The sequence below is a fragment of the Corvus cornix genome, chromosome 5 (genome assembly GCF_000738735.6).
Source record: "Corvus cornix cornix isolate S_Up_H32 chromosome 5, ASM73873v5, whole genome shotgun sequence".
NCBI classification, from domain to species: Eukaryota; Metazoa; Chordata; class Aves; order Passeriformes; family Corvidae; genus Corvus; species Corvus cornix.
This window is the reverse complement of record NC_046335.1, coordinates 44,107,696-44,135,173: the sequence shown is the minus strand read 5'-3', so window position 1 is coordinate 44,135,173 and position 27,478 is coordinate 44,107,696. Positions and strand designations below refer to the sequence as shown.

Sequence of the window (27,478 nt, the reverse complement as noted above, 5' to 3'; positions counted from 1 at the left end):
TTTGTCGTTTGTATCAGAGTAGTTGGAACTTGGAATTTACTTGGCTTGAACAAGGGATGTGGAATAGTATAGACAGACTGGTGCTAGCAAGTATGTGGGGGGTGTGTGTGTGGGTGGCTGGAAGAGGGAAAACTGCTCTGAAAATGATCCAGCTGAAATTTAACATAGCTCAGAGTAAAATAAGGATGAGGAAAACCAGCTGTGTGCCACCTGAGGGATAAAAATTAGGGGTGGGATCCTGCACCTTTTGTGTTACCAGGAATACAGAAATATCAGCCAGTAATACTCCCAGGTTGCCATCACAGTAGGCAGAGTTGTGAGCTAAACCCCTTTCCCTGCTGTCAGGAAATGCTGCAATTGCCAAGGCATTCCAGCCTCCTACCATGGCTTTGGCAGTATGGGAGAGCTCAAGACCAAAAGCATCCCATTGCATTCTCAGTCCTACATTGCCCAGGTTATGGACAAATTGACCTCACCAGACTTTTCATCTCTGGTTTCTGAGTCCCAGACAGGGAGTGTTGCTAGAGCTGCAGCTCAGGCCAAACAGGAGCTGCGCAGCAAAGGGCCCTTTGCAGACTGGGCAAGGAAAGAAATGAAAATGAATGGGCCAAAGCTTCAGGACCTCTCCTTTCCATAGCACTAGAGCAGAAAAGCCAATGGCTACTGAGAGCTATGAGTCTCTAACTTGCTGAGCCCAGAGCCTGGCAGGAGAGGAGGAAGAGGGTGTCACACTTAAGATAGCCTCATTCATACTAGCAGAACATCCCAGATTTGGTCCATCATAACTTACTTTTTCTGGAGGCTCATTAAACCCCTCTTTTGCACACAAAGTATGGAGTAGCTCATATCTCTAGAGCCCAGTCCTAGAATTAAGCATTTGCATGCCTGAGGAAGCTGTGAGGACTGTCCTTCTGGGAGCACAGAGGCAGGCCACGGAGGTTGGGTAGATGCCTGAATCCAAGCCTGGCACTTCTGGAGCTCAAAGGAAGGTGCATGAGTTTGCCCAGGTGCTTCCTGTCACTGCAGGCTCTGGAGCCCAGGGTATGCAGGGGACAGCAGAGGCTTGTCTCACTCACTCTTTGACCTCCATCCTAGTTCAATTTGCCTTTTTTTTAGAAGGCTGTCAATGTAACTGCACATGTCTGGGAACTGTCCATCGCTTTTGATTTGATCCTTATGTTTTAAACTGGCATAGTGATGAGGACCACATCAATGCACACAGTTAATAACCCTTCACATGTTGAGATGAGAGAAGCAAATGAGTCATTTGGGGCAATCTGAATGCCTGGTATGTCTCCTCTTTTAAAAACTGATCTCCAGCTCTGTTTTCCAGAGAGAATACAGCTTCAACAGCCAGGAGAGCTAGAGATCAGAACATTACAAAGCCATAATGAAGATTATTCTAATGGATAGATGGAGATAGGCTAATATACCTGTTTAACTTGATAGATATTAATGCTGATGACAAATTTATAAATGTATTTGGATCTACATTTATCATTTTGCTGAAGTGTGTTAAAAATTTTATTATTATTATATTGAATCCTTCAAAAAGCTGTTGCAAACCACAGCTCCAAACTCCCAGGCTTGCTAAGTAGCAGTTCAGTCACATACAAAATATTGCAATATATTATTACAAATTTTTATCCTTAATTAAAACAGACTTGACTTTTCATCATTATCAATCCTGTCACTGGGCATTGCATATGTAAATTACTTGTATTAATTTTGTTCAGAGTACTATTTACAGGTTGAAGTCAGCAAATCTAGATTGTACCTAGAGACATTATTGCATTTTGCTCTTTTGTCTCAAACCAATGTGAACTCCCCAAAAAATCAACTCCTACCTTGTAAGAATAATTGTGAAATTAAATATGGGTTGTATACTAAGCTGATTAGAAACAACAAATGAAAAATTTGAGCTTCAGCTTACAACATGCTGAGCACTGGTACTTCTTAGAGAGGTCAGGTTCTCTTGAGGATGCAGATCCTCTGCAATGTACTTAGGAGTAATCATTTGTCCCCCCAGATAAGACCTGGCAGGTCTGCCAATGTAAGCTGGAGACACTCCATGGCCTGCAAAACCTAAAAAGGAACAATTTTATACTCAGGCTTGCTGCTGCCACATCTGGAGCACTGTGTCCAGTCTGGGCTCCACGGTTCAAGAGAGCCGTGGAGCTCCTTGAGCAGGTCCAGTGGAGGGCTGCAAGGATGATTGGGGGACTGGAGCATCTCTCTTACAAGGACTGGAGGAGGGAACTGGGCCTGTTCAGCCTGGAGAAGAGAAGGCTGAGAGGGTATTTAATGAATGTATCTGTACTTATGTATCTGAAGGGGGTTGCCAAGAGAATGGAGCCAGGCTCTCCTTGCTGGCTCCAAGCACTGGGACAGGAGACAACAGACAGAATCTGCTGCACTGCAAGTTCCACCTGAATATATGGAAGAGCTTTACTATGTGGGTGTCTGAGTACTGGAACAGATTTCCCAGAGAAGTTCTGGAGTCTCTCTCACTGCAGATACTCAAAAGATGTCTGGACACAACCCTGAGTAATGTGTTCTAGGGAAATCCTACTTGAGCGGGGAATTTGGACCAGTCAGTCCCACCAGTGGTGCTTTTGAACCATACGCCTTCTGTGATTCTGTAATTCTGTGATCTTGTAGAAACACAAATGAGTCTTCTGTGATAAGCTTGTCTCTGAAGAAAATTTCCCTTTCTAGCCTTTAACCACAGTGCACAAAGCTAAAAGATGTGGCTTTCTTGTAATGGATCCTATGACAGCTTGTCATTACTTCAGCATAATTTACTATGAGGCTAATCTCTTTTTCAGAGTATATTCCTTGATTGTCCTGATTATAGGCTGGTACCCTGCATTACTGGTAGCCATTCAGAATCTAGCCACATTCTGAGCAACCTGAAATTATTTATTTATCCTTTATCTTTGTGGTATAGATGGCTGGTAGTTTCATCAAGAGTCAAAGCATGAGTTGACACGAGTGACTTGCTTGAGGCCACACAAAATCTGCAACAGAGCTGGGATCACATCTTGCTTTGAGGGACAAACCCAGAAATCTCCCTTGGTGATATGAAAGCAGTTCATGTGAGAGTAAAGAGAATCAGCGTGTGTTGACCTGAGGCCTGTGGTCTCATTCACTTACAGATACTCAGACTTGTTTGTTAGCTAATCTAGTTTGAAGTTTGCTAGGGTTCACACATATACCCTCAGAAATGATAGTGCAGATAGCTAGAAACAGGATTTAATTAGAATATAGGATAGGCTGCGGTGGTCAAACACAGGGCTCAGCTAGATCTGGCCAGCCCCTTCATCCCCTTTTTCCTTTATTTTCCCACATTTTTTCCTCCTCCATCCACCTCAAAGATTTCCTTCTCCCTTCCTGTGGTCTTTGCCCTAAACATTGTGTGGGAAGGGAAGAACTCGCAGGTTCCCAAAACACTGCTCCCATTACATCCCTCCAGGTGTCCTATACCATAGGCAATAATCACCTTTAATTTGCAAGGTATCTGGGAGACAGTTTCTTGGCAGACTTCACACCAGCTACCAAGGTTTAATCTGTTTTTCCTGATGTGCTTGGGAGCAGCCAGTGTTCTGTGGTCCATTTTCCCTGATAAAGTTACTGAGGTTTCTCTGCCTGTCTTTGTTCTCCCTGCATCTTTGTGTTAACAGGGATTACACTTTTAATCACGTAACTCAACATCCAGAAGGTACGAAGGAATCACACTGGACCCTTTATTCTGTGCTGGTTAAGAAACTGAGGTGTACAAAATGCTTTTACAGATGGAGAGCTTCCCACTTAATCACTCAGCAAACTAGAAGATCCTGCTTTTTGGGAACTGCTAAGGAGGCTCCCACGCACCTTGCTTTGCCTCTGAATCCCAATTGCTGCATGTAGTCAGGGTGAGTTGGCTGGAACCCACCAGGTGGTGAGATGGTCAGTTTTGGGTGTCACACTGGGACCCCAGGAAGGAAGGGCAGCAGCCAGTGATTGGTGTCCTGGCAGGCAGAGGAAATTCCCACAGCCACATCCCTCAGGAGTCAGAAACCACCCCTCCTTCTCAGACCACCTTCTGGAAACTAATCCCCAAGCTGACTTCAATGTGGGAATTAGCTATCAGGAGTGAAAATAGCACTGAAAAACTAACAGAAGCTAGATCTAAGTATTCAAATAAAAGTCTTATTTTAAATAAAAAATTAATTCATCCTTCCAAATGCTGTGAAATCCTTATCAGTAAATCTTCTCAAGCTCCTTCTGAGTGTGTTAAACATGAATTGTAAGAATTCTGCTTGAAACAGTATTATTCTGCAGATTAGCTGAGCACAGTTTTAGAAATCATTTGGCAGCTTTTTACTGCTATAAACTGGCTTTAATTCTTAGCTAAAATACCTTCTGCACTAAGCCTTCCTCTTCAGCTCTTAAATACATGCTGCAAGCTTTTTAGAGAGTTAAACTTTATTCTGTACACATGCAGATCTACTTATGTATTTGACACACACACAGGGGAATACTTTACAGCCAAAAGGTTTGGTACCACTTAATGAACAGACCATGATTTTTGCATGAAAGCAGAATGGCACACAGTAACGTGGATTTCTTCCTGGTCATCATATACTGAAAAATGTTGTACCTTAAAACAAGGCCCACTTCTCCCACTGAAGCCAAGTAGGGTCAGGATTGGGCCCCTAGATTGAAAATGCAATATAAGTTTCCCAAATGCCATGTTTCAGAGCTTTACTAGGATAGTAAACCTCACAGGTGGGCTCTGATTTCCCTTTGTAATCGGCGCTTTCCCCTGTACTGGGCACTGGTGAGGCCCCACTTCAAGTACTGTGACCAGTTCTGGGCCTCTCAGTTCAGGAAGGACATTGAGGTGCTGGAGCATGTCTAGAGAAGGGCAACAAAGCTTGTGAAGGGTCTGGAGCACAAGTCTTGTGAGGAGCCGCTGAGAGAGCTGGGATTGTTTAGCCTGGAGAAAAGGAGACTCAGTGTCACTCTCTACAACCGCCTAAAAGGAGGCTGCAACCAGGTGGGAGTTGGCCTTTCCTCCCAGGCAACCAGTGACAGGATGAGAGGACATCATCTTAAACTGAGCCAGGGGAGGTTTAGGTTGGATATTAGGAGGAATTTCTTCACAGAAGGTGATTAGACATTGGAATGGGCTGCCCAGGGAGGTGGTGGAGTCACTGTTCCTGGAGGTGTTCAAGGAAAGACTGAATGTGGCACTCAGTGCCATGGTCTAGTTGACAAGGTGGTGTTCGGTCATAGGTTGGACTTGATGATCTCAGAGGTCTTTTCCAATGTAATTGATTCTGATTGACTGGCTATGGAAGTACCTCGTCTTCTAGTCAGGGAATGAAGTTTAGAGGAGCATGCATCAGAGGACGTTAAGAGGAGGCTTTTTGAGGGTACGGCGTGTCTGCCGGGATGCAGCTCTGACCCAAACTCTTCCAGGTATTCCTAAAGGGCTCCTGCCCGCCGCTGCAAGCAAGCGGAGAGTTTGTTGTAAGATACGCTAATGCCACCACAACCGGCCGTCAAAACTGGCCGGAGGTATCTGATGGGCGACAGAGGTGAGGAAGATGGGGCGGCCCCTCAGCCGTGCGGGCCGGGGCGGTGGCAGCCGCGGGTGGGCACGACCGCCCAGCGGGGCGGGGCGGCGGCGGCACCGCCCCCGGGCCCTCCCCCGGGCCGGCCCCCGCACCGCCGCTCCCCGCCGCAGGCTCCGTCGGGCCGGACTGGCGGAGCAGCCCCGAAGTTTGCGGGGCGGCCGGCGCGGGGCCATGTGGCTGCTGTGGCTGCTGCTGGGCTCGGCGGGTGAGTGCGGGCGGGGGCGGCGCCCCGGGGCGCTGCCCGGGGGCGAGGGGGCGGCTCCGCTCGGCGGGGGAGGGCGCCGGGGCCTCCCCGCTACCCCCCGCCTCCCCGCGCGGCTCGTGGCGGGCCGGGGGTGCCGCCGGCCGCCCCTCCCCGGGCTGCTCTCGCCGCTCTCCCCTCCCCGGGCGGGCCGGGCCGGGATGCCCACGGCGGGGGCGCGGCGTGTGCGTCTCGGCCCCTCCGCCCCTCGGGGCGTGCTCGGGCTGGTCCCGACCCCAGCGGGGGTGAGTGGGGCCGGCGTGAGGCGAGGCGCGTGGAGCGGACAGCGGGGCCGGGCCGGCGTTGGGGTCGGACGCCCTTGGGCCGAACCGGGCGTCGAAGTCGCCGCCGGGCCGAAGGGGCCGCGGTTCCGCTGGTGCATCCCGGGGCGGGCCCCCTTCTCCTTTGCGAGGCCGCTTCGGGGCGAGGGAGGCCGTGGCGGGTGCAGGCGACCCTCCGCCGGTGGGCCCGCGGCGGAATATGGCCAAGTGAAGCGCTCGGGTCCTGCCTGGCTTTACTTGGGGTGCGGAAAGGGGATTTCATACTTCTTATTAATATTCGTCTATATAGAAACTCTTTTCCCCCGCCACGGTCGGCATATGCCTGTCAAAATCGGCGAGTTGATGATGTTTTGTGCAGCTTTGCTGCAGGTGTGAATTATTTCTGCAACATGATCTTAGCGGGCGCTTTTCCAGACAGTGTAAGTAGCCTGGCTGCATGCTGCTGTGTCTGTTTCCGAATCACGCCTTGGCGATGAAGTGGTGACACACAGTGTGTAAAACTCAGATTATCAAACTGAAATTATTTTCTTTTCTTCTCTTTTAAGAGTGTTTGTTGTCATGAAGAACTCGTAAGTTTCACGGCTTCCATGGTAAAATTCGAGTTTGGTGTAGATGGGTAAGAAGGAGGAGAAGAGTTACAGGACTTGCACTATTTTGAAATTGCACAACTGCAAACTTTGACTGTCACATACATAAAGCTTATGGAGGTTTAGGTGTCTTTGAAAAACTGTTTCTGCTGTTCCTTTTTTGGGAAGCTTCAGATGAAGCTCAGGTTTGTTTATCTGGATTGTGTTGTCTTCTTCCTTATTAATTTCCATTTTACTGCTGCCAAAATTTCATCTAGTTATTCTCACTAAGTTATGTGTTTCCATGTGTTGAATATATTTGCTTGTAATACCACCCTTAGATTAACACGGAGGGTTCCTGTCTACAAGATACTGATCTTTATATCTGAAGGTTTCCCAGCCACCCACACCCCATATTCCTGCTCCACCTTGGCTTGGGGGCAGTGACCAGGACCTGTTTCTTGTGTGGAAGTTGGTACTTCAGCTTTTTGACTGCTGCCATTCTTGCACAACATTCTTGCAGTTACTTAACCAGAGGCTCTGGCTTACTTTGGGGCAGATTCAAAGAAATTTCTGAAACTTTTTTTTCATGTGTTCTGTTTTTCTTTTAAAAAATAAAGTAGGGGGTCGTCAGGGATTTGGTTTTTAGATGTTGCTTCCTCTGTATATTTTGGCACCCCTGCAAGCTTCCCACAGGGAGCATAAGTTTGTCTCTGCCTGACCTTCACTCTGTTTTGAATTTTACTTCTGGTAACTCCTGAAAGTACTTCTTTTCCTATTGAATCTTTTTTTGGGTACAGATTGGAAACCTTGAAACCCTAGGGATGAATTTCAGTTAACAGAAGATAAACAGCATATAGTCTCCCTGTCTAAACAGTTGTTCTGCTAGCGTGCAGAAGTAAGCAACTATTGACTCTCATTGGCAGTGAATATTTGCAAGGCAAAGTTGGTCTTTTATTTGTATCTTTATTCATAATATTGTAGTTGTATCAAATAGTGTTTTTCATCCTGAAGGAGGTTACCTGCATGGGAAAGGTTTTATGTTGTTGTGATACTTGAATGTGAACTGACACCAGGCTGGTTTAATTTCAGTTGGTAACTAACTGGTAATTGATCAGAAAGAGACTACTGATCTGAAGTTTTAGCCTCTGTTTCCTGTGCTGGAGCTTCCTGATTACCTTCCTTTCCTTTTCTAGTCCCACCTCATTTCAAGTCTCATCAAGCTCTTGGGCAGCGCACACGCCATGCACACCCAGTTTCTTTCATCTCTCGTGCTCTTGCCAGTATAAGCAGGTCAGGCTCAGCTCCGATCCCCTCCTGCTGCCCTGTACATGTCATAGTGTGACCCAGTTTCCAGCGCTTTACTTTGGCTCAGTGTCAGCCCAGGAGTTCCTGGATGTAGGTTAGGTCCTGCAAGGATTCCTGTTTCCAGCTCAGACTGTAACAACATTATCGGGTTAAGTTAATATAGAAGAAGGTCTGTTAGTTAGAAAACAGACATCTATGTTTATCTTCTTCTACTGCTTGTATGGAGTAATGCAAGCTGATCTGCACACAGTTACAGTGAGTTTTGGAAAGGATTGTTTCAGAGAATTGCAAGTACACTATAGCTGAAAAACCAATAAAATGTAAACAGTCCCTAACAGAAAAATGAGTTCTGTAATCCTGACTGCCACTGTACTGTGTATTCAAGACAAATTTTTTATTCAAAGAAACCTAAATCTACTGAATATGTTTTGAACATAGATTTATGTATTTTTTTCTTCAACCCGTATATCATCCATTAAGGAGAGAAATGATGGCAGGAGTCACAAACACTCAGGTAAATTAACTGCTTTTAAAAGTATGATTACAAAGTGAGCCGAAAAGGGACATTGTTTTTTCTGACAATTACAGACCTTCCTGTAGGTTTTAAAATGTTAGTCTTCAACTGACTGGAGAATCAAAATGCAATGCACGGCTGGAATTTCTGAGTATCATCCCCAGGTGTAACAGTTCAGTATAAGGGCTTTTCTGATGCATAAGTCAAATATATAATGTAGCTATTATGCCTCTTACAATACACTCAACTTGCTCTGTATTAAGGGGAGGCTTCTGTGTCTTATTCCCTCCAGTCTTTTGGTCTAATATTGTTAGAATCAGGACCCCATTCCACAGACAGCATAAACATGAAGGGCCACACGTGCTTTCATTGCATTTTGCAACTTTGCCTCAAAAGCTTGGAAAAAACCAGAATATCCCTAAAATCAAGCAGGGGTAGGAAGTTTGAAGAGTCATGTTACCACATCAGTCTGCACTGTGTAATATCTGCTAGCTTAAAACTTCCACTTGGTGTTAAGGAAGTAGCCATTATTTCCTTACATGGGTCTTCATTTGTACTGACATTCAGGGGAGTTACTAATAGTGGAAATTCTTTGCTGAAAACCTTATGTACGGCATGGCAGGAGTGATTGGCACTGCTGAGTAGTGGTCTCTACTGTTGGATAAGCAGAGAGAGAGGAAAACCACTCTTTACTTGGAGACTCGTGTCTGTACTGTGTATTCAGTAGGTCTGTTCTGTGTTTTTCAGGCAGTCCTCTTAAAAACTCTTAAACTGAGTCTACTGCTTCATAACCAGTGTTTCTCTCTCTTGGTACGTAAGCCAGCTGTGGGCATGGGTAGCACATCAGTGTGGGAGAGGTGAGCAAGGATTCCTGTAGTTGGCAAGTCAAGAATCTTCCAACTTGGGACAGTAATAAATAACAAGCGCTGGATATTTGCTGAAGATGTAAGTCTGCCAGTGGTCATGATGAGAGCAGTCAGGAAATACTCACTTTAATGCAAAGCTCCACAGCCATGCTGAGGAGAATGTGGGATTTCTTGCAGGAGCCAATGCCCATGGACAAGTTGTCTTGAATCAGTTTCTGGTTATTGGATGTTTGATGTTTGAGGTTGTTGTCAGACTTTACTCTTGCAAGTCCATTTCTTTTGCAGGGACTAAAATAAGCAGATGATAATTTGGGGGGGATGTGTCCTTGGCTAGATTTAAACAGGTTTCTGTTGCTTGCTGAATGTGGGGAGTTACAAGGCTCAGGAGCTTCCATCCATCCTGTCTCACTTGGGATAATTGCTGCAAGTAGTCGGCAGCTGCCCAGTGGAGAGGGTGGAAGCATGACTGCAATGTTGCAGTCACATGTTGTGATAGGAAGTGGAGATTGTTATAAAGAATATAGATAGTAGAAATGCACCTTTTGTACAAATGTGAAATAAATTGTTACAGCATGCAGTCAGTCTGTAGTGCCTGATACACTGAGAGCAGCAAGCTCTCTACCTCTTTAGAGGAAAAAGTTTCCTGGTGATACTATGATATTTTTATTGTGACAACAGGAACCTGCATCCTGCTTTCATTTGTATGCTGATTATCTACTGGGTGAGGAATAAAATGGCTCCCTTTGCTGTAAATCTGGTAGACTTTAACAGGGATATGTTGATTTGTTAGGTAGCGGTGATGAATTGAGCTGAGATTCAAGCATCTGTGTTTCAGGGCAGTGTGGGAAGGCCTAATTAAAAATTAATTTGTCACCTGGTGAAAGAATTTGTTTTGGTTTTGTTTTATTTATGTTTTTTAAATTTTAATTTATTTTTCCAAACAGATTCATTTTACCAGAGTAGTGTCTGTCATATATCCTGTTCTGTGGTTACTCTCTCTGTCTGTGTGAGCAGAAATGCAGTAAAAAAATGCCTAAAAATCTGTAGCATGAGATCTGCTGTGATGGTAGCAGGGCTCTCCATTTCAGTGTCTTGTCTGTTGTGGAAGCTGATGAGTTTTATGAATTGCTAGAAAGCCTTGTAGGCTGTTCAGTTGTCCTGCCTGCTGCAGACTGGAGCTGTGGATATTCTACCTTTGGTACAAGGCACTCTGTGATAACTATTTCAACTGGCATTTTCAGGGTCTGAATTTGAAAACAGTTTCATGATGAGCTGGCAGGTTTTGAGGATGACGAAGGAGAAAGGTCTTGGATCTCAGTAGTAGGGTTTTGGTGTTTTTTGTCTTTCAAGTATTAAAACATAACTCTTCTGCTCTGGCAGGATCCCATAATGCTAAGATGCAGAATGGAATACTTCAAGTGAAAACAGCTTTAATGGTGTATTTTAAGGTAGCTCTCAAGTGAAACACTGCATAACAGACTGCCCTTTGCCTGCAATGTAAATAGATCGTGGCTGGAGATAATTGTATAGTCAGCCATTAGGATAATCAGTTTATCATACATTTACTGACTGCTATAGAATTTTTGAGGAGGACCTCATATATATTAGAAAACCCAAAAAACCCCAATGACAACGACTGAAAATTAAACAAATAGCTTGAGAAAAACAAGCAAACAAAAAACCTTGGCAGATAGCATTTATCTAAATTAGTTATCTCTGATAGTGAAACTTCAGTTTTATATGCTTAATGGGGTTTTGCATATGCATGGACTGAGTGTGTGTCCAGATACTTGCCTGTTTGATGTGCAGAGTTGTAAGCTGCAGTAACTTGATCAGCTGTTTAGTTTCTTTCATGCAGCCTCTTCTGCTAGTGAAACTGTCAGACTAAAAGGCATTTTAGGCCGATCTCACCTTGCATGCAGTGTTGTCTATCAGGACAGAAAAATTCTTTTAGGGGAGAAGGTGGTGTAATGGTAGCTGGCTTGGTGTGTGTGTGTGTTTTAATTTGCACGTGGGAAGTGCTGAGGCAGTGAGATTTCAAAATGGAGCCATTGGTCTCTTTGCTTGTTCTCAGCTGCTTATGCAGATACCCACTTACCCACTTCTTGGTTGCAAAGGAACTTGTGGAATCACATACTTTAGTTTCAGTTTATAGAAATATGTACTCTTTGGAAGTTTGAGAGAAATAATGGGTAGCTCCTGTTTGTGTGAGAAATGTGCGAGAAGGAACGACTGGGGAATCCTGTGGGTGGATAATCAAAAGGGCCCAGATGAACAAAATGAAAATGGAAGCAATTTGGGGGGAATGGGGTGGCTGCTGATAACTTTTTCCACTGTGTTCCTTAATCCTTCCTCCAGCCATGGGCTGGACAGCTGTGAACTTGTCACAATTAAAACATATCAAGCAAAGCTGCTCTTTGTCAATGTGTAAATGGTTGAGTAAGTTGCTCTGTCACAGTGTGCCGCATGTCACAGTGAACAGAGAGCTGGGGTAATGAATGGAAGGTGATGTGGCTGTGAAACTGCTAAAATGTGGGATTATTAAGAATTGGCAGCTAGTGAACTCCAAGGCCCTGATACTATGTCCTCTTAGCCAAAAGATGTGTTTTAAAATGGCTTTAGTGTCTCTCAAGCAGCCTATGAGGCTTAATTTATTAAAGATTGGGAAGTGTATAAGTTGAATATTGTTGAAGTATGCTGTTGTGTTATGAAATAGCTTGTTTCAATAGGGGCAAAAATACAATTTTTCAGGTTTTAGTGCTATTTTTGTTCTTTAGTAGGGATTCTGATTAGTTTTTTCCTTTTAAATTAAAGGAGAAATCCCTAAGTGCCACGCCTTGCTATGGATCTCTGGTGGTGTGTTGTTATCTTTCATCTGCTTAGACAGATTCCAGATGGCTCCTAGGGAATGTGATGGAGGAGATTCCTGGTTCAAGGTTCTCTTACTGAAAATTTTAGATGGAAACCAGTTACAATAGATGAGGTAGCCTATGTTGGTCTATTTTGAAACTGTTGCATTTGTTGGATGAAGAGTTTGATTTTAAGTAGCATTTGCCTGTGAGGATTTATCTCCATTTTTGATAAAATGCAATAATGTTACTGCAGCAAGTAGGTTATGGTTCCATTAAAAATTAGGATGTGAATTCTGGCTACTGAGTGTCACTTTGTGCTCAGATTCCTTCATTCCTTGGAGTAATTTCTCTTGCTTTATGTATTTTGGATGAATTTATCACTTCAATTGTTAATGAGTCAGATGATGCTTACAGCTCCCGACAGAACACCATTGCCAGCCATATGTATCTGTGTCAACTGAAGACTTGTAGTCTTCTGGGCAAAGCTGTTCAGGGTCTTAGTGCTGCAGGATCTGCTCCAGGTTGTGTTACTGATCAGCAGGATGACTTTGGGCGAGATAGAATTCTTTCCTCACTGTACTTCCTCCCCTTTTACCTGTTTAAATTTTTTTTTTGGACACCAGCTCTCCTCCCAACTTTCTCTGATGCTGTTAGTGCTACCCTAGTTTTAATCAAGAGCTCTGTGCCACAAATACCAGGCATGTCTTTTTACAGTTCAAAATATTGCTTTTTGCCTTTAAGAAATGTTCTGCCTTGCCTGGTATGGATTTGATATTAAGTAAGTAGATTTTTCATGATATGATGATTTTTAGTCAAGTATTGCTGTTTTCTTCTTTCTTTTTGTTGTTGTTAGCGTAAAGACATTAAGATTCCTCAAACACAGGAGCGTTAGGTTTACAAAGATGTGAAGCATGATAGAGACACACTAATTGATATACTTGTGAAAACCCATGTACTTGTCAAGTTGCACTTTCTCTCCCTTTTGTAAGGCAGGTCAGGAGTTGGCAGCTGGAAGTACTGTTGCTTGTCCAGGGTGCTCTGCACAGGTAAGCCGTGGCTCAGTACTGTGCTGAACTCGCTGATAGCCGCTGCTTCGCAGGGAATGCAGTCGTTGCTCGCACACATGGCTGCAGAAGGCAATACTTGAGCTTGCGGGTTTGCGTTTCAAAGCTGTTAATTCAGTCTCAGGACTGGTGTTCTGCTGCTGCTCTCCCGATGTCAGAATAAGTTATGTTAAGGGCTATTAAATGTTTCTGCTGCTCTTTGTATAAGGTTAGCTAAAATTCTGCAGCTAAAGATAGCCATGATTTCTCAGATTGTGAATCCCTTTCTTGTCAGATTCAAACTCCTTTCTTTTTCTTTCTTTGCCTGTACCCTTGTTCTCTTGTTCTGAAGCTACATGCTGATGACTTAGTCTTTACATGCTTCTTTTCGTAGATGATTTGTGTCACTTCCTTCCTCCTCTCAGGATCCTTTTTTCTTTTTTCCCTTTGTGCCTTATGACCTCACCAGGTTGTACCCATTGATGCATGGAGCTAGCCATGGACTTCCTCATGGTGCCTCCATACTTAAAAAGAAAGATGCTGTTATGTATACTTATTATATCTTTTCCAAACCTGCAGTTAGGAATTGTTATTTTTCCCTTGCCTCTACCCTACTGCAAGTTCTCTGCTTCACTCCGCCACTGGTGCTGTGCTTGTTTTTCTTCTCCCTGTCCTCCCTATCCATTGCTTAGCTGTGCTGTGTGCTAAGGCCCAGCTTTAGGCTGTGTGGGACTTCACTGCTGCTGAGTTTGGAAGGTGGAGTTTAGTAAGAGCAGACTACTTGGGACTTGGTCTTGCTCAGTTTCTGGTACAGTTTGTAAGTGAATTGTGCATCTTAAGCAAATGCTCTGTTTCTCAGGGATCAGTTACGAAGGACAGATAATACTTACTTGACACAGTGCAAGGTGTGATGTATAAAGGGCTAAATAGTTAATGAATGCATTGTTAAATATATGCAGTCATAGAGTAGTTACGGTGTTAAATACATAGAGTTGCTTCACCTGCCGATGCACATCACTTCTTCATGAACACATAAATTGGTAGAGTCAGCATGTGTGGCCTTCAAAGGAAACACATTGCAGTCAGTGAGTTTCAAGGGCTAAATAAGTTCTCTAACTTGTTAGCCAGCCTCATGCCAATGGCATGAGTTGCTCTTGTGGCTGGGCCCAAAACTGTCAAGTCTTAAAATCTGGGTGGAACTGCACACTCCTAAACTGAATGCATGGTTAACTGGAACCTGGAGTGCATGGTTTTTGTCTTGAGGAGAATGGCTGTCCTCCAGAAGAGTTTGGGGCTCTGATGCTGATCTTGGATGGGGGATCTTGGAGATGCCAAACTAAATCTTCCATGATCTGATCAACAGTAAAAAACGTGTCTTCTCAAGGCCTTGGCATCATGTGAAATCTGAACATCTGTGCTTGTTTGAGTAACTGGAAAGGCACAGTACAGATGCTGAGATCAAGATCTACTCAGTCTGGCAGAAAGCAGACTGCACTTGTGAAATCCTGGAGTCTGGAAGAACTTACTGCTCAATCACTTTTAAAAGACAAAATCTTTTAAACTAAGTAGGCATAATTCAGAATTGGCTAATGAGGAACCACAGTGTTTGTGGTGATTGCTGTCTTTCAAACTCAAAAAAGGTTTCTTTTTCCTTTCAGCAAGTTTTTGAAAGGTGAAAAGAAGGTGGAGAGGGAGGAAACAATCCACATGGCTGAATTTCAGTATTTGATTGTGAGTGAAATGAAAGCATGAATGGAGTTACAGGTAGAATTGTAAAAAAAAAAAAACCTCAAAACATTGCGCACTTTTAAATGAAGAGATCATTCATTTTACTGTGTAACCACGGTTCTAGATGTTAAACTTGCCCTCTATTGAATTGAGTCCTGTTGGAATTCTGATTTACATTCTCTAACAAGTGTTTGGTAGCCCTTTCTTAAAAGGTAAGGTCTACCTATGCTTTTTAGGCATTTTCAGTCTTGTGAATATAGTGGCTTTGAATATCAGCAAGTGTGAAGGTAAGAAAAAAGTGAATCCCTGTGATATTTCAGCTTACAAGTTCTTAATCAAACCACAAGCATTTGTCCTTTTGCAGTCAGATGGAGGACTTCCCTCTGTTATCTGCAAGCAGTATTTAAATTTCAAGAACCTATTCTTTTTATCTCCTGTGAAAATGGAGCTACCATGTGCAGTGTACGAATCAGGAATGTACTTCTGTCCGAAGATCAAAGTGGTCTGCCTAGAACATTAACAGAGCACCTGAAAGATAAAAAGGACGTTGATAGTAGAGTTCCTTGGAATATTTACAAACAGTACAAGTTGGCAGTACCAGTTGTACCCTGAAAATCTTCCATGAGGAATGTCAGCTTCTAAATTGTAGGTTTGAAGTAGAGTGTTGTCAGATTTTTTTTTCCCTACAGGGATTTCTGACATCATCACATTTTTTGAAATGTTTTTCATTGCAACCTTTCTTTTCAAAAAAAAGAGTCCAGAACAGTTTCAGTGACCTTATTATTACTTGAATTATATGTCCATTAAGGTTAAGAGCACAATAGCCATTTTTCTTCTTCAAGTTTTCATAAAATGAGAAACGAAATGTTTTGCAGTGTAATTTCCTATTTGCACTGCAATTTCAAGTGATTGAAATGCCTGCCCTTTTCAATAACTGAGGTATTAGACATTTCATGGAATACTCCTGAGTCAGAGGTCCTGGATGTAGGCTCTTTTGAGGTAGCATGTAAAAGTGTGTATCTTTCAGTTACATCAACAGAGTCCCCCCAAAAGTGGTGGGTACTCAATGACATTGGTTTGCACAGCTGTACCTTTTCATCAGTCTCACTTCTTTCCGTATAGCAGAGAAAGCATTTACCATTCTTATGCAAAATTGTGCATGTTAGTTACAGAGAAAAGGCCCAGTGTCTCTTCCTGCTGCAGCTTTGATAACTTTCAGGCTTTCAAAGTTAAAGGCTCTTTACTTATTAATGACTTCTACATGAGATAGATTTCTGTGTCTAATCAGATTGAATATCCTTAAAATTTCTAATGGGATCCTTGAAAATCTGCCAATAGACTATATAGGTTTTCTGATGAATTGTTTTAATTGAGCTCTGCCTTGCTATTTGGTTAACAGTCTTCAGGGTAGCCTCAGGCTGCTTACTTTCCAATTTCCTTGTGTTATCTGTAGATAAATGTCCACCTCATTGGAGCTTAATGGCCAATTAGCTGAATCTGAAAAAACAAGAAACAGTGCTGATCATTGGCAGGATATTCGTGTCCTAACTGAGGTTGAATCCAGAGTTGCTGACCTGCTGACTGCCGCTGTTCCTTGTGAGTAGCCTCATGGGGAAACTGTGTTCAGCCTGTAAAGCACAGTTTAGCTAATTTTTCCCTGCAGTGTTGGTGCTTTATTTATTTTCTCATCAGTAGTTGAAAAATTAGGCAGATCACTAATGTGAGCAAGCTTTCCAGTTGAAGAAGCAATCAGTGTAACTCCCTTTGGGCCTATATCAAAGAGACCTCTGTAAGGCCCGTTAGATCCTGTTAAAATTAAGCCTACATACAATCATAGACTCATCAAGGTTGGGAAAGCCTTCCGAGATTGAGTCCAGCCTTTGACCAGGCACCACCATGTCAACTAAACTGTAGCACTAGGTGTCGTGTCCAGTCCCTTCTTGAATACTTCCAGGGGTGGTCACTCCACCATCTCCCTGGGCAACCCATTCCAGTGCTCACCCTTTCAGTGAAAAAACTTCCTAATGTCCAGCATGAACCTCCCCTGAGGCAGCTTGAGGCTATGTCCTCTTGTCCTGTCACTGGTTGCCTGGGAGAAGAGGCCAACCCCCACCTGGCTACAACCTCCTTCCAGGCAGTTGTAGAGAGTGATAAGGTCCCCCTGAGCCTCCTTTTCTCCAGGCTGAACAACACCAACTCCCTCAGGACCCATCACTTCACCTTGTTGAGCCTCAAACAGCTGGCTTTGGCACATCGATCCAGCCTGTCCAGCAGATCAACACTCCTGCCCAACTTAGCACTGTACAAACCGGCTGAGAGGACCCGTGATCCTCTCATTTAGGTCATTGATAACAGTGTTAAGCAGGACTGTCCCCAACACTGAGCCCTGAGGAACACCACTTGTGAGCAGCCACCAGCTGGATGTATGTCCATTCTCCGTGGGCCTGACTATTCAGCCAGTTTTCAACCCAGTAAAGAGTGCATGATTTAGACTTCTAAAATATCTGGTGGCTATCTCCATTTTGGAAAGGAAGCATGTCTGATATGGGATGTCTCAAAGGAGCAGTGACACTGAGGAAATGGAACGGTGTTTGCACCTTTGCCAGTCTGGCCCTTGAAGATGGAATAAGTTGGGTGTTTGCAAACACAAGCCTTCCATGCTACTTGGCACATTCCTGTAAGAAAACTAACCTTGGCTATGATTTAGTTACTGTTCAGTGTTGTTTGCTTCAGTTTAGAAGGACTATAGAAGTTGGCCTGTTGTGTTGGAAAAAAATGTGTTACTGAAATGCTGTAGGTTTTGGTTAGCGAACAGTTTGAATGAGCTCAACTGTCAAAATTAAACCCTAGGTGTAAGCCCCTGTACCAAGAGCTAGTCGTTGCATGTTTCCAGGGCAGAGTAATTTTTGGATACTTTGGAACCTACAGATTCATAATCTTGGGTCCTGCCCTTGGGTCGCAACAATCCCATGCGGTACTGTAGGCTTGGGAAAAAGTGGCTATAAAGATGCCCTGTGGAAAAGGACCTGGGGGTGCTGGTTGGCAGCAGCTGAACATGAGCCAGCAGTGCTCAAAGGGCCAAGAAGGCCAATGGCATCCTGGCCTGAGTCAGGAATAGTGTGGCCAGCAGGACCAGAGCAACAATTGTCCCCCTGTACTTGGCACAGGTGAGGCCACACATTGAATCCTGTGTTCAGTTTTGGGCCCCTCACTGCAAGAAAGACATTGAGGTAGTGGAATGAGCCCAGAGTAGGGCATTGGAGCTGGTGAAGGGTCTGGAGCACAAGTCTTGTGAGGAACAGCTGAAAGAGCTGGGGTTGTTTAACATGCAGAAAAGGAGGCTCGTGGGGCAATCTTGCTGCTCTCTACAACACCCTGAAAGAAGGTTGTAGTGAGGTGAAGTAGTCAGGGTAACAAGAAATAGGACAGGAGGAAATGGCTTCAAGTTGCACCAGGGCAGGTTTAGATTGGGAATAAAGACAAATTTCTTCACTGAAAGGGTGATCAAGCATTGGAACAGACTGCCCAGCAAAGTGGTGAAATCACAGTCTCTGGAAGTGTTCAAAAATCTTGTGGCTGTGGTCCTTAGAGATAAGGTGTGTAGTAGTGGACTTGTCAGTGCTGGGTTAATGTTTGGACTCAGTGATCATTGAGGCCTTTTCCCTCCTTAATAATTATATGATACATAGATGGGCTTTAATATTAATAGTTTGCATTTTTTATGGTACTTCTTAAAAAACAGTTTATATATTTGGCAAACAGCTGATCAGTATGTATCTTTAGGTACCCATCTTCTCAGCATCCAAGTAGGGTAGAAACATAAATTATGGATGCTGCAAGTATTCCCATGGGATAGGAGAGCATTAGTAGTCATTAACAGATAAGGGAAACTGAAGCCAAGGAAGGCAGAATAATATGATCACGTAAGACATCTGTGGCCGGATTGAACCCTATCTCCGGTCGTCTCAAATTGCACACAGAAAGCTGCCCTTTCCTTAAAGGCATCCTGTCTGCAAGGCTGGACTCTGCAGGTACTGACATTAATCTTCCTTCTCCTGAAGCTTATGTCACCAACATTCCTGTTGGAGAGCTGACTAGGAGGCAGCACACTCGCATGTAACTATTGTGGTGTTTGAAGGGGCATCGTGGTGTTTCATGCCAGTTGGATGACATATGGCTGCTAATTTGTAAAGCTGCATCTGTGTCTGCCTCAGCTCTGGCAGCTGCTGTTGAGAGTGAAAGCTCTAGAAATGTGGGAGACTTACCTTTAAGTGCGTGTAGACAATAGCCTGTCTGCTTTATAAGTTTGATGAAAAATTGTGAAGGGGCAGGATAGATAATAATGTGCAGTGAATGGTCATATCCTCCTTTGTCTGTTTGGTTTTTAATGGTATAAATAGATAACGGCATCAGTTGGAAAGCTCAGGTGTGAAGTACGGTAGGAGTAGAGCGAGTTCTCTTTCCTAGATTAGTTTTATGTGTTAGTGATAGGAAATATTCCTGTGTGGCATTACTGACAGCCGTGAGTGGCTGGCAAGAGTGTTTTAAATCCAAGACTGAATTCTTGGCTTTCTTCTGATTTTCTAGTTGAATGTATTTGCATTGGCAAAAAAAGTTGGCTGACTTAAAGACATTTTAAGCATAGACTTAAAGTATCTTGAAATAGTAGGGCTTGAATACCTTCTTTGCTTTCTCAAGGGCAAATTCTGCCACTGAACATATGTTGTAGATCACATTTTAAAGTGGTTTTTCCCTGGCTCCAATTTTGCTGCCTTTTACTTTGAGCAGCCTTTTTCTCCCCACCTCTGAAAAGGTAGTAGGATGTGGTTACTGAAATTATTGAATTCTGTACATGGTGCATTCACTGTGCCTCTCTGAAGCAGGAATATGTTACACGTGGGTAGAGTGGAACACAAATCAAGGTGATGTGTGATCATGTGCAAACAGAACTAAGATAACATGTCAGAGATAACAGTGATCCTCGGCAAGGCATAATGTCGCGGAATTGTTTGCTGTCTGCCTTGCTTTGTGCTGTCTACAAAATGGTGATAACACCTCAGTTTCTTTAGTTTCATAAATGCTGGTAAGTGCCCAGTTCCCCAAAGTAGTGTCATCAATAATTCATTATCACTTAATTGCTGGAGCTGATTTCCGATGGTTTGCTAAGTAAGACACTTGGAAGTGGTAGTTTCCCCTGTCAGTTCCACTGCTCTGCTTTTGCCAATGTTTTATGGGGTTGTTGTGCACTTGCCTTTTCCCTTCTCCTCCAGGAATGCTTTGCCCTCGAACCACAAAAAAATTGGAGTAGCTTACAAAAAGAGTGGGGGAAACATCCTAGCATCAGATGAGGTGGTGGATTTCTTTTTGCATCAGCAAAGCAGCAAGTCCAGGAAAGGCCAAACCACAGACAGGCTGAACTTATAGGACTCAGCCCTGCGTGTGTGACGCATTGTCACTGTTTGTCACTTCTGCTTCTTTTCTTTGTTCGAATAGGCTGTTCCTAGACTGCTCTTTTCCTCTTGCTGGTGCTCAAAGTGCTTACAGGTCTGCTGCTTTTGTCTGATGCTGTTGTCTATAAGCTTCTGTGAGAAGGCTCTTTCAGTTGTCCCTTTTATATCACTACTTTGAATTACATATGAGTTATTTCTGATCGTTTTTCATCATAATAGGAATATGTAGTTTTGGAGTGGATAACAGTTGGATATGTTTTGCTTTTTTATGTGAGAAGTCATATCATCATACTTTCAATAGTATCATCAGAGGTGAGATTTGGAATTGTGCAGGTTCTCCTTCCAATGTTTCTGATAGCAAGAAGTAAGTGCCACCAGTTTCCTAGGGTGGAATATGGCAGATTTCTTTTCTGCATGCTAAAGAGGGGAACTTTAAAATAGATGTCCTGGAAAATATGTGGTGCTTATTTTTATTAGCACAGGGTAGTCTCTGTTCTGTGTAAGATATGAGCTAAAATACAAATGAGGAAGCAGGGCAGTATCACACTCTCATATGTAGAAATGAGAGGTGGGGAAGGAGTATCCATTTATCTATATAGCTTATCCCCTAGGACACTGCAAGCATGTTTCATCTACTGTCCTGGATGAAGGTCCAAAGATAAATAGCTACAACTGGACTTTAGTCATAGTGTTTTCTGATCACTTTCTTAAAATTGGGACACTGCCTTACCTTGCAGAATTGGAACTGTTTAACACTTGTGCAGGGTTTGGAAATGCCAAATGTTTTTAAAGACTGTACTACATCCTAAAAACCAGTCTGTTGGAGCATGTCTTTCATCTGAGACTGGTTTGCCAAGGCAGCATTAAGGGGAGAGATACAGTTTGTTTTTTTGGGGTGGGTTTTTGGTTTTTTTGTATAAACATACATAGCTTCCAAATTGATTCAGTTCTATCTTAAACACACATCAAGAATGATTTTGTTACTATTTCTATACATTCTTGAGAATTTGCGTCACAATTCTTTAAAAGAACCTACATGGATTTGTTTCAGTGCATTAATTTTTTCCTTTCAACTGCTGTGGGTATAAAAATGAATTGACAACTCACTTCTTGGTGATCACAGAATATCCTTATTTGGAAGGAACCCACAAGGATCATCAAGTCCAAATCTTGGCCCTACACAGGACACCCCAAGAATCACACCATGTGCCTGAGAGCATGGTCCAAATGCTTCTTGAACTCTGTCAGGCTTGGGGCTGTGACCAGTTCTCTGGGTAGCCTGTTCCAGTGCCTGATCACCCTTTGTTGGTTTTGTTTCAGTGTGTTCTGATGTCTTTAAACTTCATTAAAGGGACTGGACTGGAAAGAATGTCAATCAGCTGCTTTGTGGGATTCCTTAAAGACCTACTACATTCTCTCTTCAGTTTTCAGTTACCAAGCTTCCTTTAAAAAGTGCTGGTTTCAAAATGAAATTTCAAATGATGAAATTTCATTAACACTAAAAAGTTAATCTCTTCAGCCTGCCGCACTTTGTTCTGTTTGTAGTCACTCTTGCCTCTCTTCAGGGAAAAAGGAGGATACAAAAGATGCTGCTACTTTTAGTAAATAGTTTTTCACGGAGGAGTTGTCAAACTGAGAGTTTTGACTTGAATATGTTGCAGCTAGGATGTTTTGCACAGCAATGTACCTGCATTTTGCACAGCAGTGTACCTACATTATGTTCCTAAATCTGTTCTTCCATGTATTAAAAAGAATATTTATTGTTGACCTTTCTAGGCAGCAAATTGAGAAAGGGAAAAGGGTATTTTTTAAGTCTGAGTAAAATGGCTTAAAACTTTACTTTCTACAAACAAAAGTAATCCTTCATTCTGTGCTTTACTCGAGTGAGATTTTAACAGCTTCAGTGGAGCAGCTCTTTTATAAAGATGCAACAGAAAGAAGAATTAAGACTTGGGCAGATCTATGGGGAAGGAGTAATTGGTTTCCAGTAGAACAATGAATTTTGTGCTTTTGGTTGGGGAATACATGGGGGAAGGAAACTTTTGCTGTCTTACATTTAAAGTTTTACTGTGGTTTTGATCTTGCCATACAAATTTTTTTAGTGCTAAGTAAGTGTTTGATCACAAAGCATCTCTGTTAGCATGTGCTTCTTGTTGCCAAGGTGCTTCTGAAACACAGAAGCTATGTAGGCATACTGGAAAAGTTGTGTCGCCACCCGTCTCTGGCAGTCTCTGTGATCAACAGTCTGCTGTGTCTGTGTGTGATGAAGAATGTCAGCAGGGTTGTCTGCAATACACTGAAAAATTCATAATGGCCACTCAAATGATGACAATGATGAAACTGCAAAGTTACCTTGTGCTAGCAGTCTCTGTGAGAACATATTCCTGCCTTTGGGGTGAAGCTTCCAGACTGCTGAAGGATACTCTACCATTTCTGATCATATGAATGGACTTGGTGATCAGGTAAGGCACAAGGAAGCAAGAATTTTCATCCTCATCTTAAGGATGTCTGTGTTTGGGGTGCTGTATCATTGGTCATTTTCACATGACTCTCTTTTGAGTTCACACATGGAATGAACAGCTGTTGTTTGGTGGTGGTAACACTTCAGTTAAGTTTGTTTGTGCAGTTGTCAGCTGTAATGCAGTCAAGATTTAGCGTATTACTTTCAGATTTATTTCTTGGAAAATCTGGACAAAACACAGCTATAGTTCAAGGAGCTAATAGATAATATAAAGTGCTTCTGGTTCAGCCACATCATCTGCTTTGTGTATGAAACATAAGAATATGATCTAGGACACTTACAGCTTGAACAAAGTTTCTTGGTCCTGGGTGAATTTTAGCACTACATTGTATTTTCTGTGTCAGTTTTTCCTTTAGACTTCCAGATTGTTCACAGAATATGGGTCACTGTACATAGTCAAAAGTAATACTATTTTTGTGTTAACCTCCTGAATCAGAAATATCCATATACAAAACTTGTAGTGAAGCAACAAATGCATAAATATTTCCTTTCTATGTTATGGACTATATTGTGAATGAATATGTGAAAATTAATTGTATAGGAGATGAGGAAGATAGGAAAGACTATAGTAATCACATTCAGCTTTCCTTGAGTGATTAAAAATGAAGTTAAATTAATTCTATTTATTAATTGAGCTTCACACCTTTTTTCTTGTCCAAGGGACTAACCTTTGAACTAAAGAGAAGCACTGTTGCTTAAGTAGAAAGCAAACACAATTCAAGTGCTTTCAATATAACAGACAGCTGTACAGTTAATTTTTCCTGCAGCCACTCCCGTTGCATGGCTGTTAACAGTTAAATTATGAATGAGGTATTCTGAAGGAAGCCTCTCCTGACTGTCAGCTATCCTCTTGTGTTTGTGCTGGTCACCAGGGTCACAGGGGTCTCATTCCACATGAAGCAGTGTGAGATGCAGACAGGCTTTGTTCCAGACTTGAACAGAATGCGACTGAGTTGTCGATGTCATTCATAAAACTCGGTTCTTCTAGGTCTTGAATGCAAGGAGTTCATGTTCTGTTACAATGAATGATGAGCATCCTCGTACATACTGATGAACGAAGGCCTGTCTGGAATGATCCGGGCTGCGAGGCGCTTGCTTGGGGGGTCTCTGGAAACAGAGCAGCCTGATGTCTTGTATAACGTATGAGGTCACAGGTTAGCCAGTGATATCACCAGTCTCATGAGGTTGCTTATCCTGTGTCCTAGACAGTATGGCTTATTGTCTTTTTGTGTTGTGTAATGTCTCCTGCTAATAGGATGGCACAGCTATCCTGTTAAATTCAGCATTAGTGATAATAACAATGAAAGCATGGGGTTTTTTTTGGAAGCATCGTGAATGATAGTGACATTTTTTTGTTTGTAATAAAAAGAATATTAAAAGTGGTCCCAAGTTCATGGTCTTTATGATACAAGCCCAGGATTTGTCTTCTCGGCCAAATATTTTTTCTTTGTGAGAGTGATTATTTTGCTAAAGTACTCATCTCCACATACTTCAGTAACTTGCCAGCATTGGGAAATAAAACTGAAGGGAAAATTTAGGGAAGGTAATTGTGATAAGTGAAAGCCCCCTCCTACTTGTCTTGTAGGAGGAAAATCTTTGCTCTCTTTAATCTTTTTTTTTCCATTTGCTTTGCATCTTGTCTGATGCAAAGTATGTGAAACCTTTCTGGAGTGTTTAACTAATTTTCCAAAGTTATAGCAGGGTCTGTTATCTCAGAGCTTTGTACCTCACCTGTGAGACCTGTTTTTCTGATGCTAATGAAGTAGCTTCAGAGAATAGGCAAAGCCTCAGTGTATGGATGGTTGCAGTTTACTGGGCTTTCCAGTTGAGAATGTGGGAGCTGTGACTGCTTCAACAGAAGATCTGAACAGAATGTGTCACCTTGACTTTCAAGAAAATTACTGCAGTAACTGGGAATCAAAATTGGAGAAATGAGTCTGTGAAGAGTCTCAGGTGCCTTTTTAAGAACTTTGTTGCTCCTACGTGTCTTCAATTCAGGTTTCCCCAGGAGAAAAGTGAGTTTTGAATATTCAGCAAGATTCCTGTTCTTTTAAATATGGACCTATCTTTTTAAAGAGAGGGTTTGTGTGACAGGGCTCTGGTGCTGAAAGTCTGACAATCTTAGTAAGTCTGGAGTAAGTCTGCTTAGGTAATTGGTTAGAAAATCTAACCCCAAATGAGCAGAAGCAAGTAAGGACTGCGAGTGGGTTGAGACATTGTTCTGCCAAGGAAGAATCAGAGTTGTCATAACAGCAGTGATGCACTGACACGCTGCCTCGTGGAAATGCAAAGGCTGGAGGCTGCTTTGCTTTTGTTGCTTCTGTTGCACACTTTGTTAAGTAGCAGAAACCTTGGCTAGTGTCTGTAAGCATTACACTGGGTGGTCTCTCTGATGGCAGTGGCTGTCAGTCTAGCACTGTGTATTACCTACCAAAGTAGGTAATTTTAAGTCCTTAAAAATACCTATTATGTACATTATCTTCTGAACTTCTTCTAGTGTGTGATAAGGACAGAAAGGAAGGTGCAAATGTGTATGTGAATAGTAGTGGGAGAGCCACAATTAGAGCTAGCCAGTTGCTGATTTCTTGGGGCTGTGAAAGAAAATTGAACATTGTTCAGAGAAAATACGTTCTGGTTGTCCTTGTATTCCAAAGATGTCTCCTGCTGCTTGTTTTGTCTTACCAAGATTTGATAGCTGCTTGGCAGAAGTCTTGGCATGGCTTGGCACTAGCAATTCTCTGCTCATCAACTTGAAAAAAATGACTGCTGAAACTCAGAGATGCACAGTTTTGAGCTGCACTGTTGTTGTCATTACCAAGTCAATACAGTTTGATTTTTCTTATTTCTTTGTTTCCAGGGATTTGGGGGAAAACCAGAAAAGCTTTCATAAAGTGTGGTATCTTTCTTTTAATTCTTGTTAATTAAATAGTCTCTAGCAGTAAAAACATGATGTGAGACCCACTGTGCTAAATTTACACCCTGCAATTTTCAAACATTAGTTGCTGCTAAATTGGCAGAGTGACTGGAACCAAATATACCTGCTTTGCAATTATATCTGCTGGGTTGGTATTTATGGGAATAGCCAACTGGGCCAACAAGAGTAAAAACTGAAATTAACCCTTAATGGCAGTATGCTGAAACTGCTGTTTCATTACTGTGCTCAGCTAGGTGCTGAAGAACCTCTGTTCTCACCAGCCTCAGGTGCCACTGCAGTGATAATGCTTATTTGCCAAGAAGCTTGAAAAAAAGATTGGCAAATTTATGAACTTCATGCATCCTAAGTTCCAGTTTGGATTTTGTGTGAAAACAAATGTATCCTGCCTTGGAACCAAGTGGTATGCACATTGAGAATCAAAAATCTATTACTGAGTATGTAGAATCCACATCTTTTGTCTACGCATTTTGAGTTCTCTGAGATACTAAGAGTTTCATTTTGTTGAAAATTTTCATGAGGTTCTTGAGATCTTGTTGGTTTCTTCTGATCCCAGTCTGTGCAGCTCTGCAGGTGATTGCTCAGCTCATGGGTTTGCTCCGCAGCCCTCACAGCATTTGCCGGTTTGGTGCGCTCTGTCTGGACATGTCTTCGCCCCAGCTTCTACAGAAAGTACACTTTGTAGCATACATAGATATCATGGGTGCCAGAAGGAATGTGGGGCTTTCTGTTTGTTAAGCCAGGAAAATGATGTGTGGAGTTACAGCATGGGGTTTTAGAGATCTCCTGAGTTTTGATTTGGCTCAGTGGAGAAGAATACCTGATGCAAAAAATGTTGAATGAAACCTTAAAAGGCAAGAATGGTTTCGTAGTTAACCGGAAATGTATTCATTTTTGTTTGCTGGGTTTGTCCCCAGGATTGACTCATCTGAATGAAATACATCCGGGTTTGGAAGCTGCAAGAGGGCTCAAGTGAGACACCCAAAATATTTGGATTAGGGGCTGAAGTATGTAAATGCTTAATCTTTATTAACTAGAGTGTACTGGGAAGCTTCTTTCTGAGACTTTTTGTCTCATGGGCACTTTGAGTACAGTGGATAACATTTTTTTTTCCTTTTTTTTTTTTTCCTTTTTTTTTTTCTTTTTTTTTTTCCTTTTTTTTTTTCCTTTTTTTTTTTCCTTTTTTTTCCTTTTTTTTTTCCTTTTTTTCCTTTTTTTCCTTTTTTTTTTTTTCCTTTTTTTTTCCTTTTTTTTTTTCCTTTTTTTTTCCCTTTTTTTTCCCTTTTTTTTCCCTTTTTTTTCCTTTTTTTCCCCTTTTTTTCCCCCTTTTTTTTCCCCTTTTTTTCCCCTTTTTTCCCCTTTTTCCCCCTTTTTTTCCCCCTTTTTTTCCCCTTCTTTTTTTCCCCTTCTTTTTTTCCCCTTTTTTTCCCCTTCTTTTTTTTCCCCTTCTTTTTTTTCCCCTTCTTTTTTTTCCCCTTCTTTTTTTTCCCCTTCTTTTTTTTCCCCTTCTTTTTTTTCCCCTTCTTTTTTTTCCCCTTCTTTTTTTCCCCTT

The 27,478-nt window shown here is 42.5% G+C and overlaps 1 protein-coding gene across 3 annotated transcripts in view; it reads left to right on the top strand.

Annotated features, from left to right (window-relative positions):
- Positions 1–5,705: 5,705 nt before the first annotated feature.
- LDLRAD3 (low density lipoprotein receptor class A domain containing 3) overlaps positions 5,706–27,478 on the top strand; it is a 109,172-nt gene continuing 87,399 nt past the window's right edge. For all 3 annotated transcript variants that reach the window (XM_039552973.1, XM_039552972.1, XM_039552971.1), the window contains exon 1: positions 5,706–5,829. In XM_039552973.1, coding sequence (XP_039408907.1) covers positions 5,796–5,829 — 34 coding nt within the window. In that variant the 5' untranslated portion in view covers positions 5,706–5,795. The remainder of the gene's footprint in view (positions 5,830–27,478) is intronic.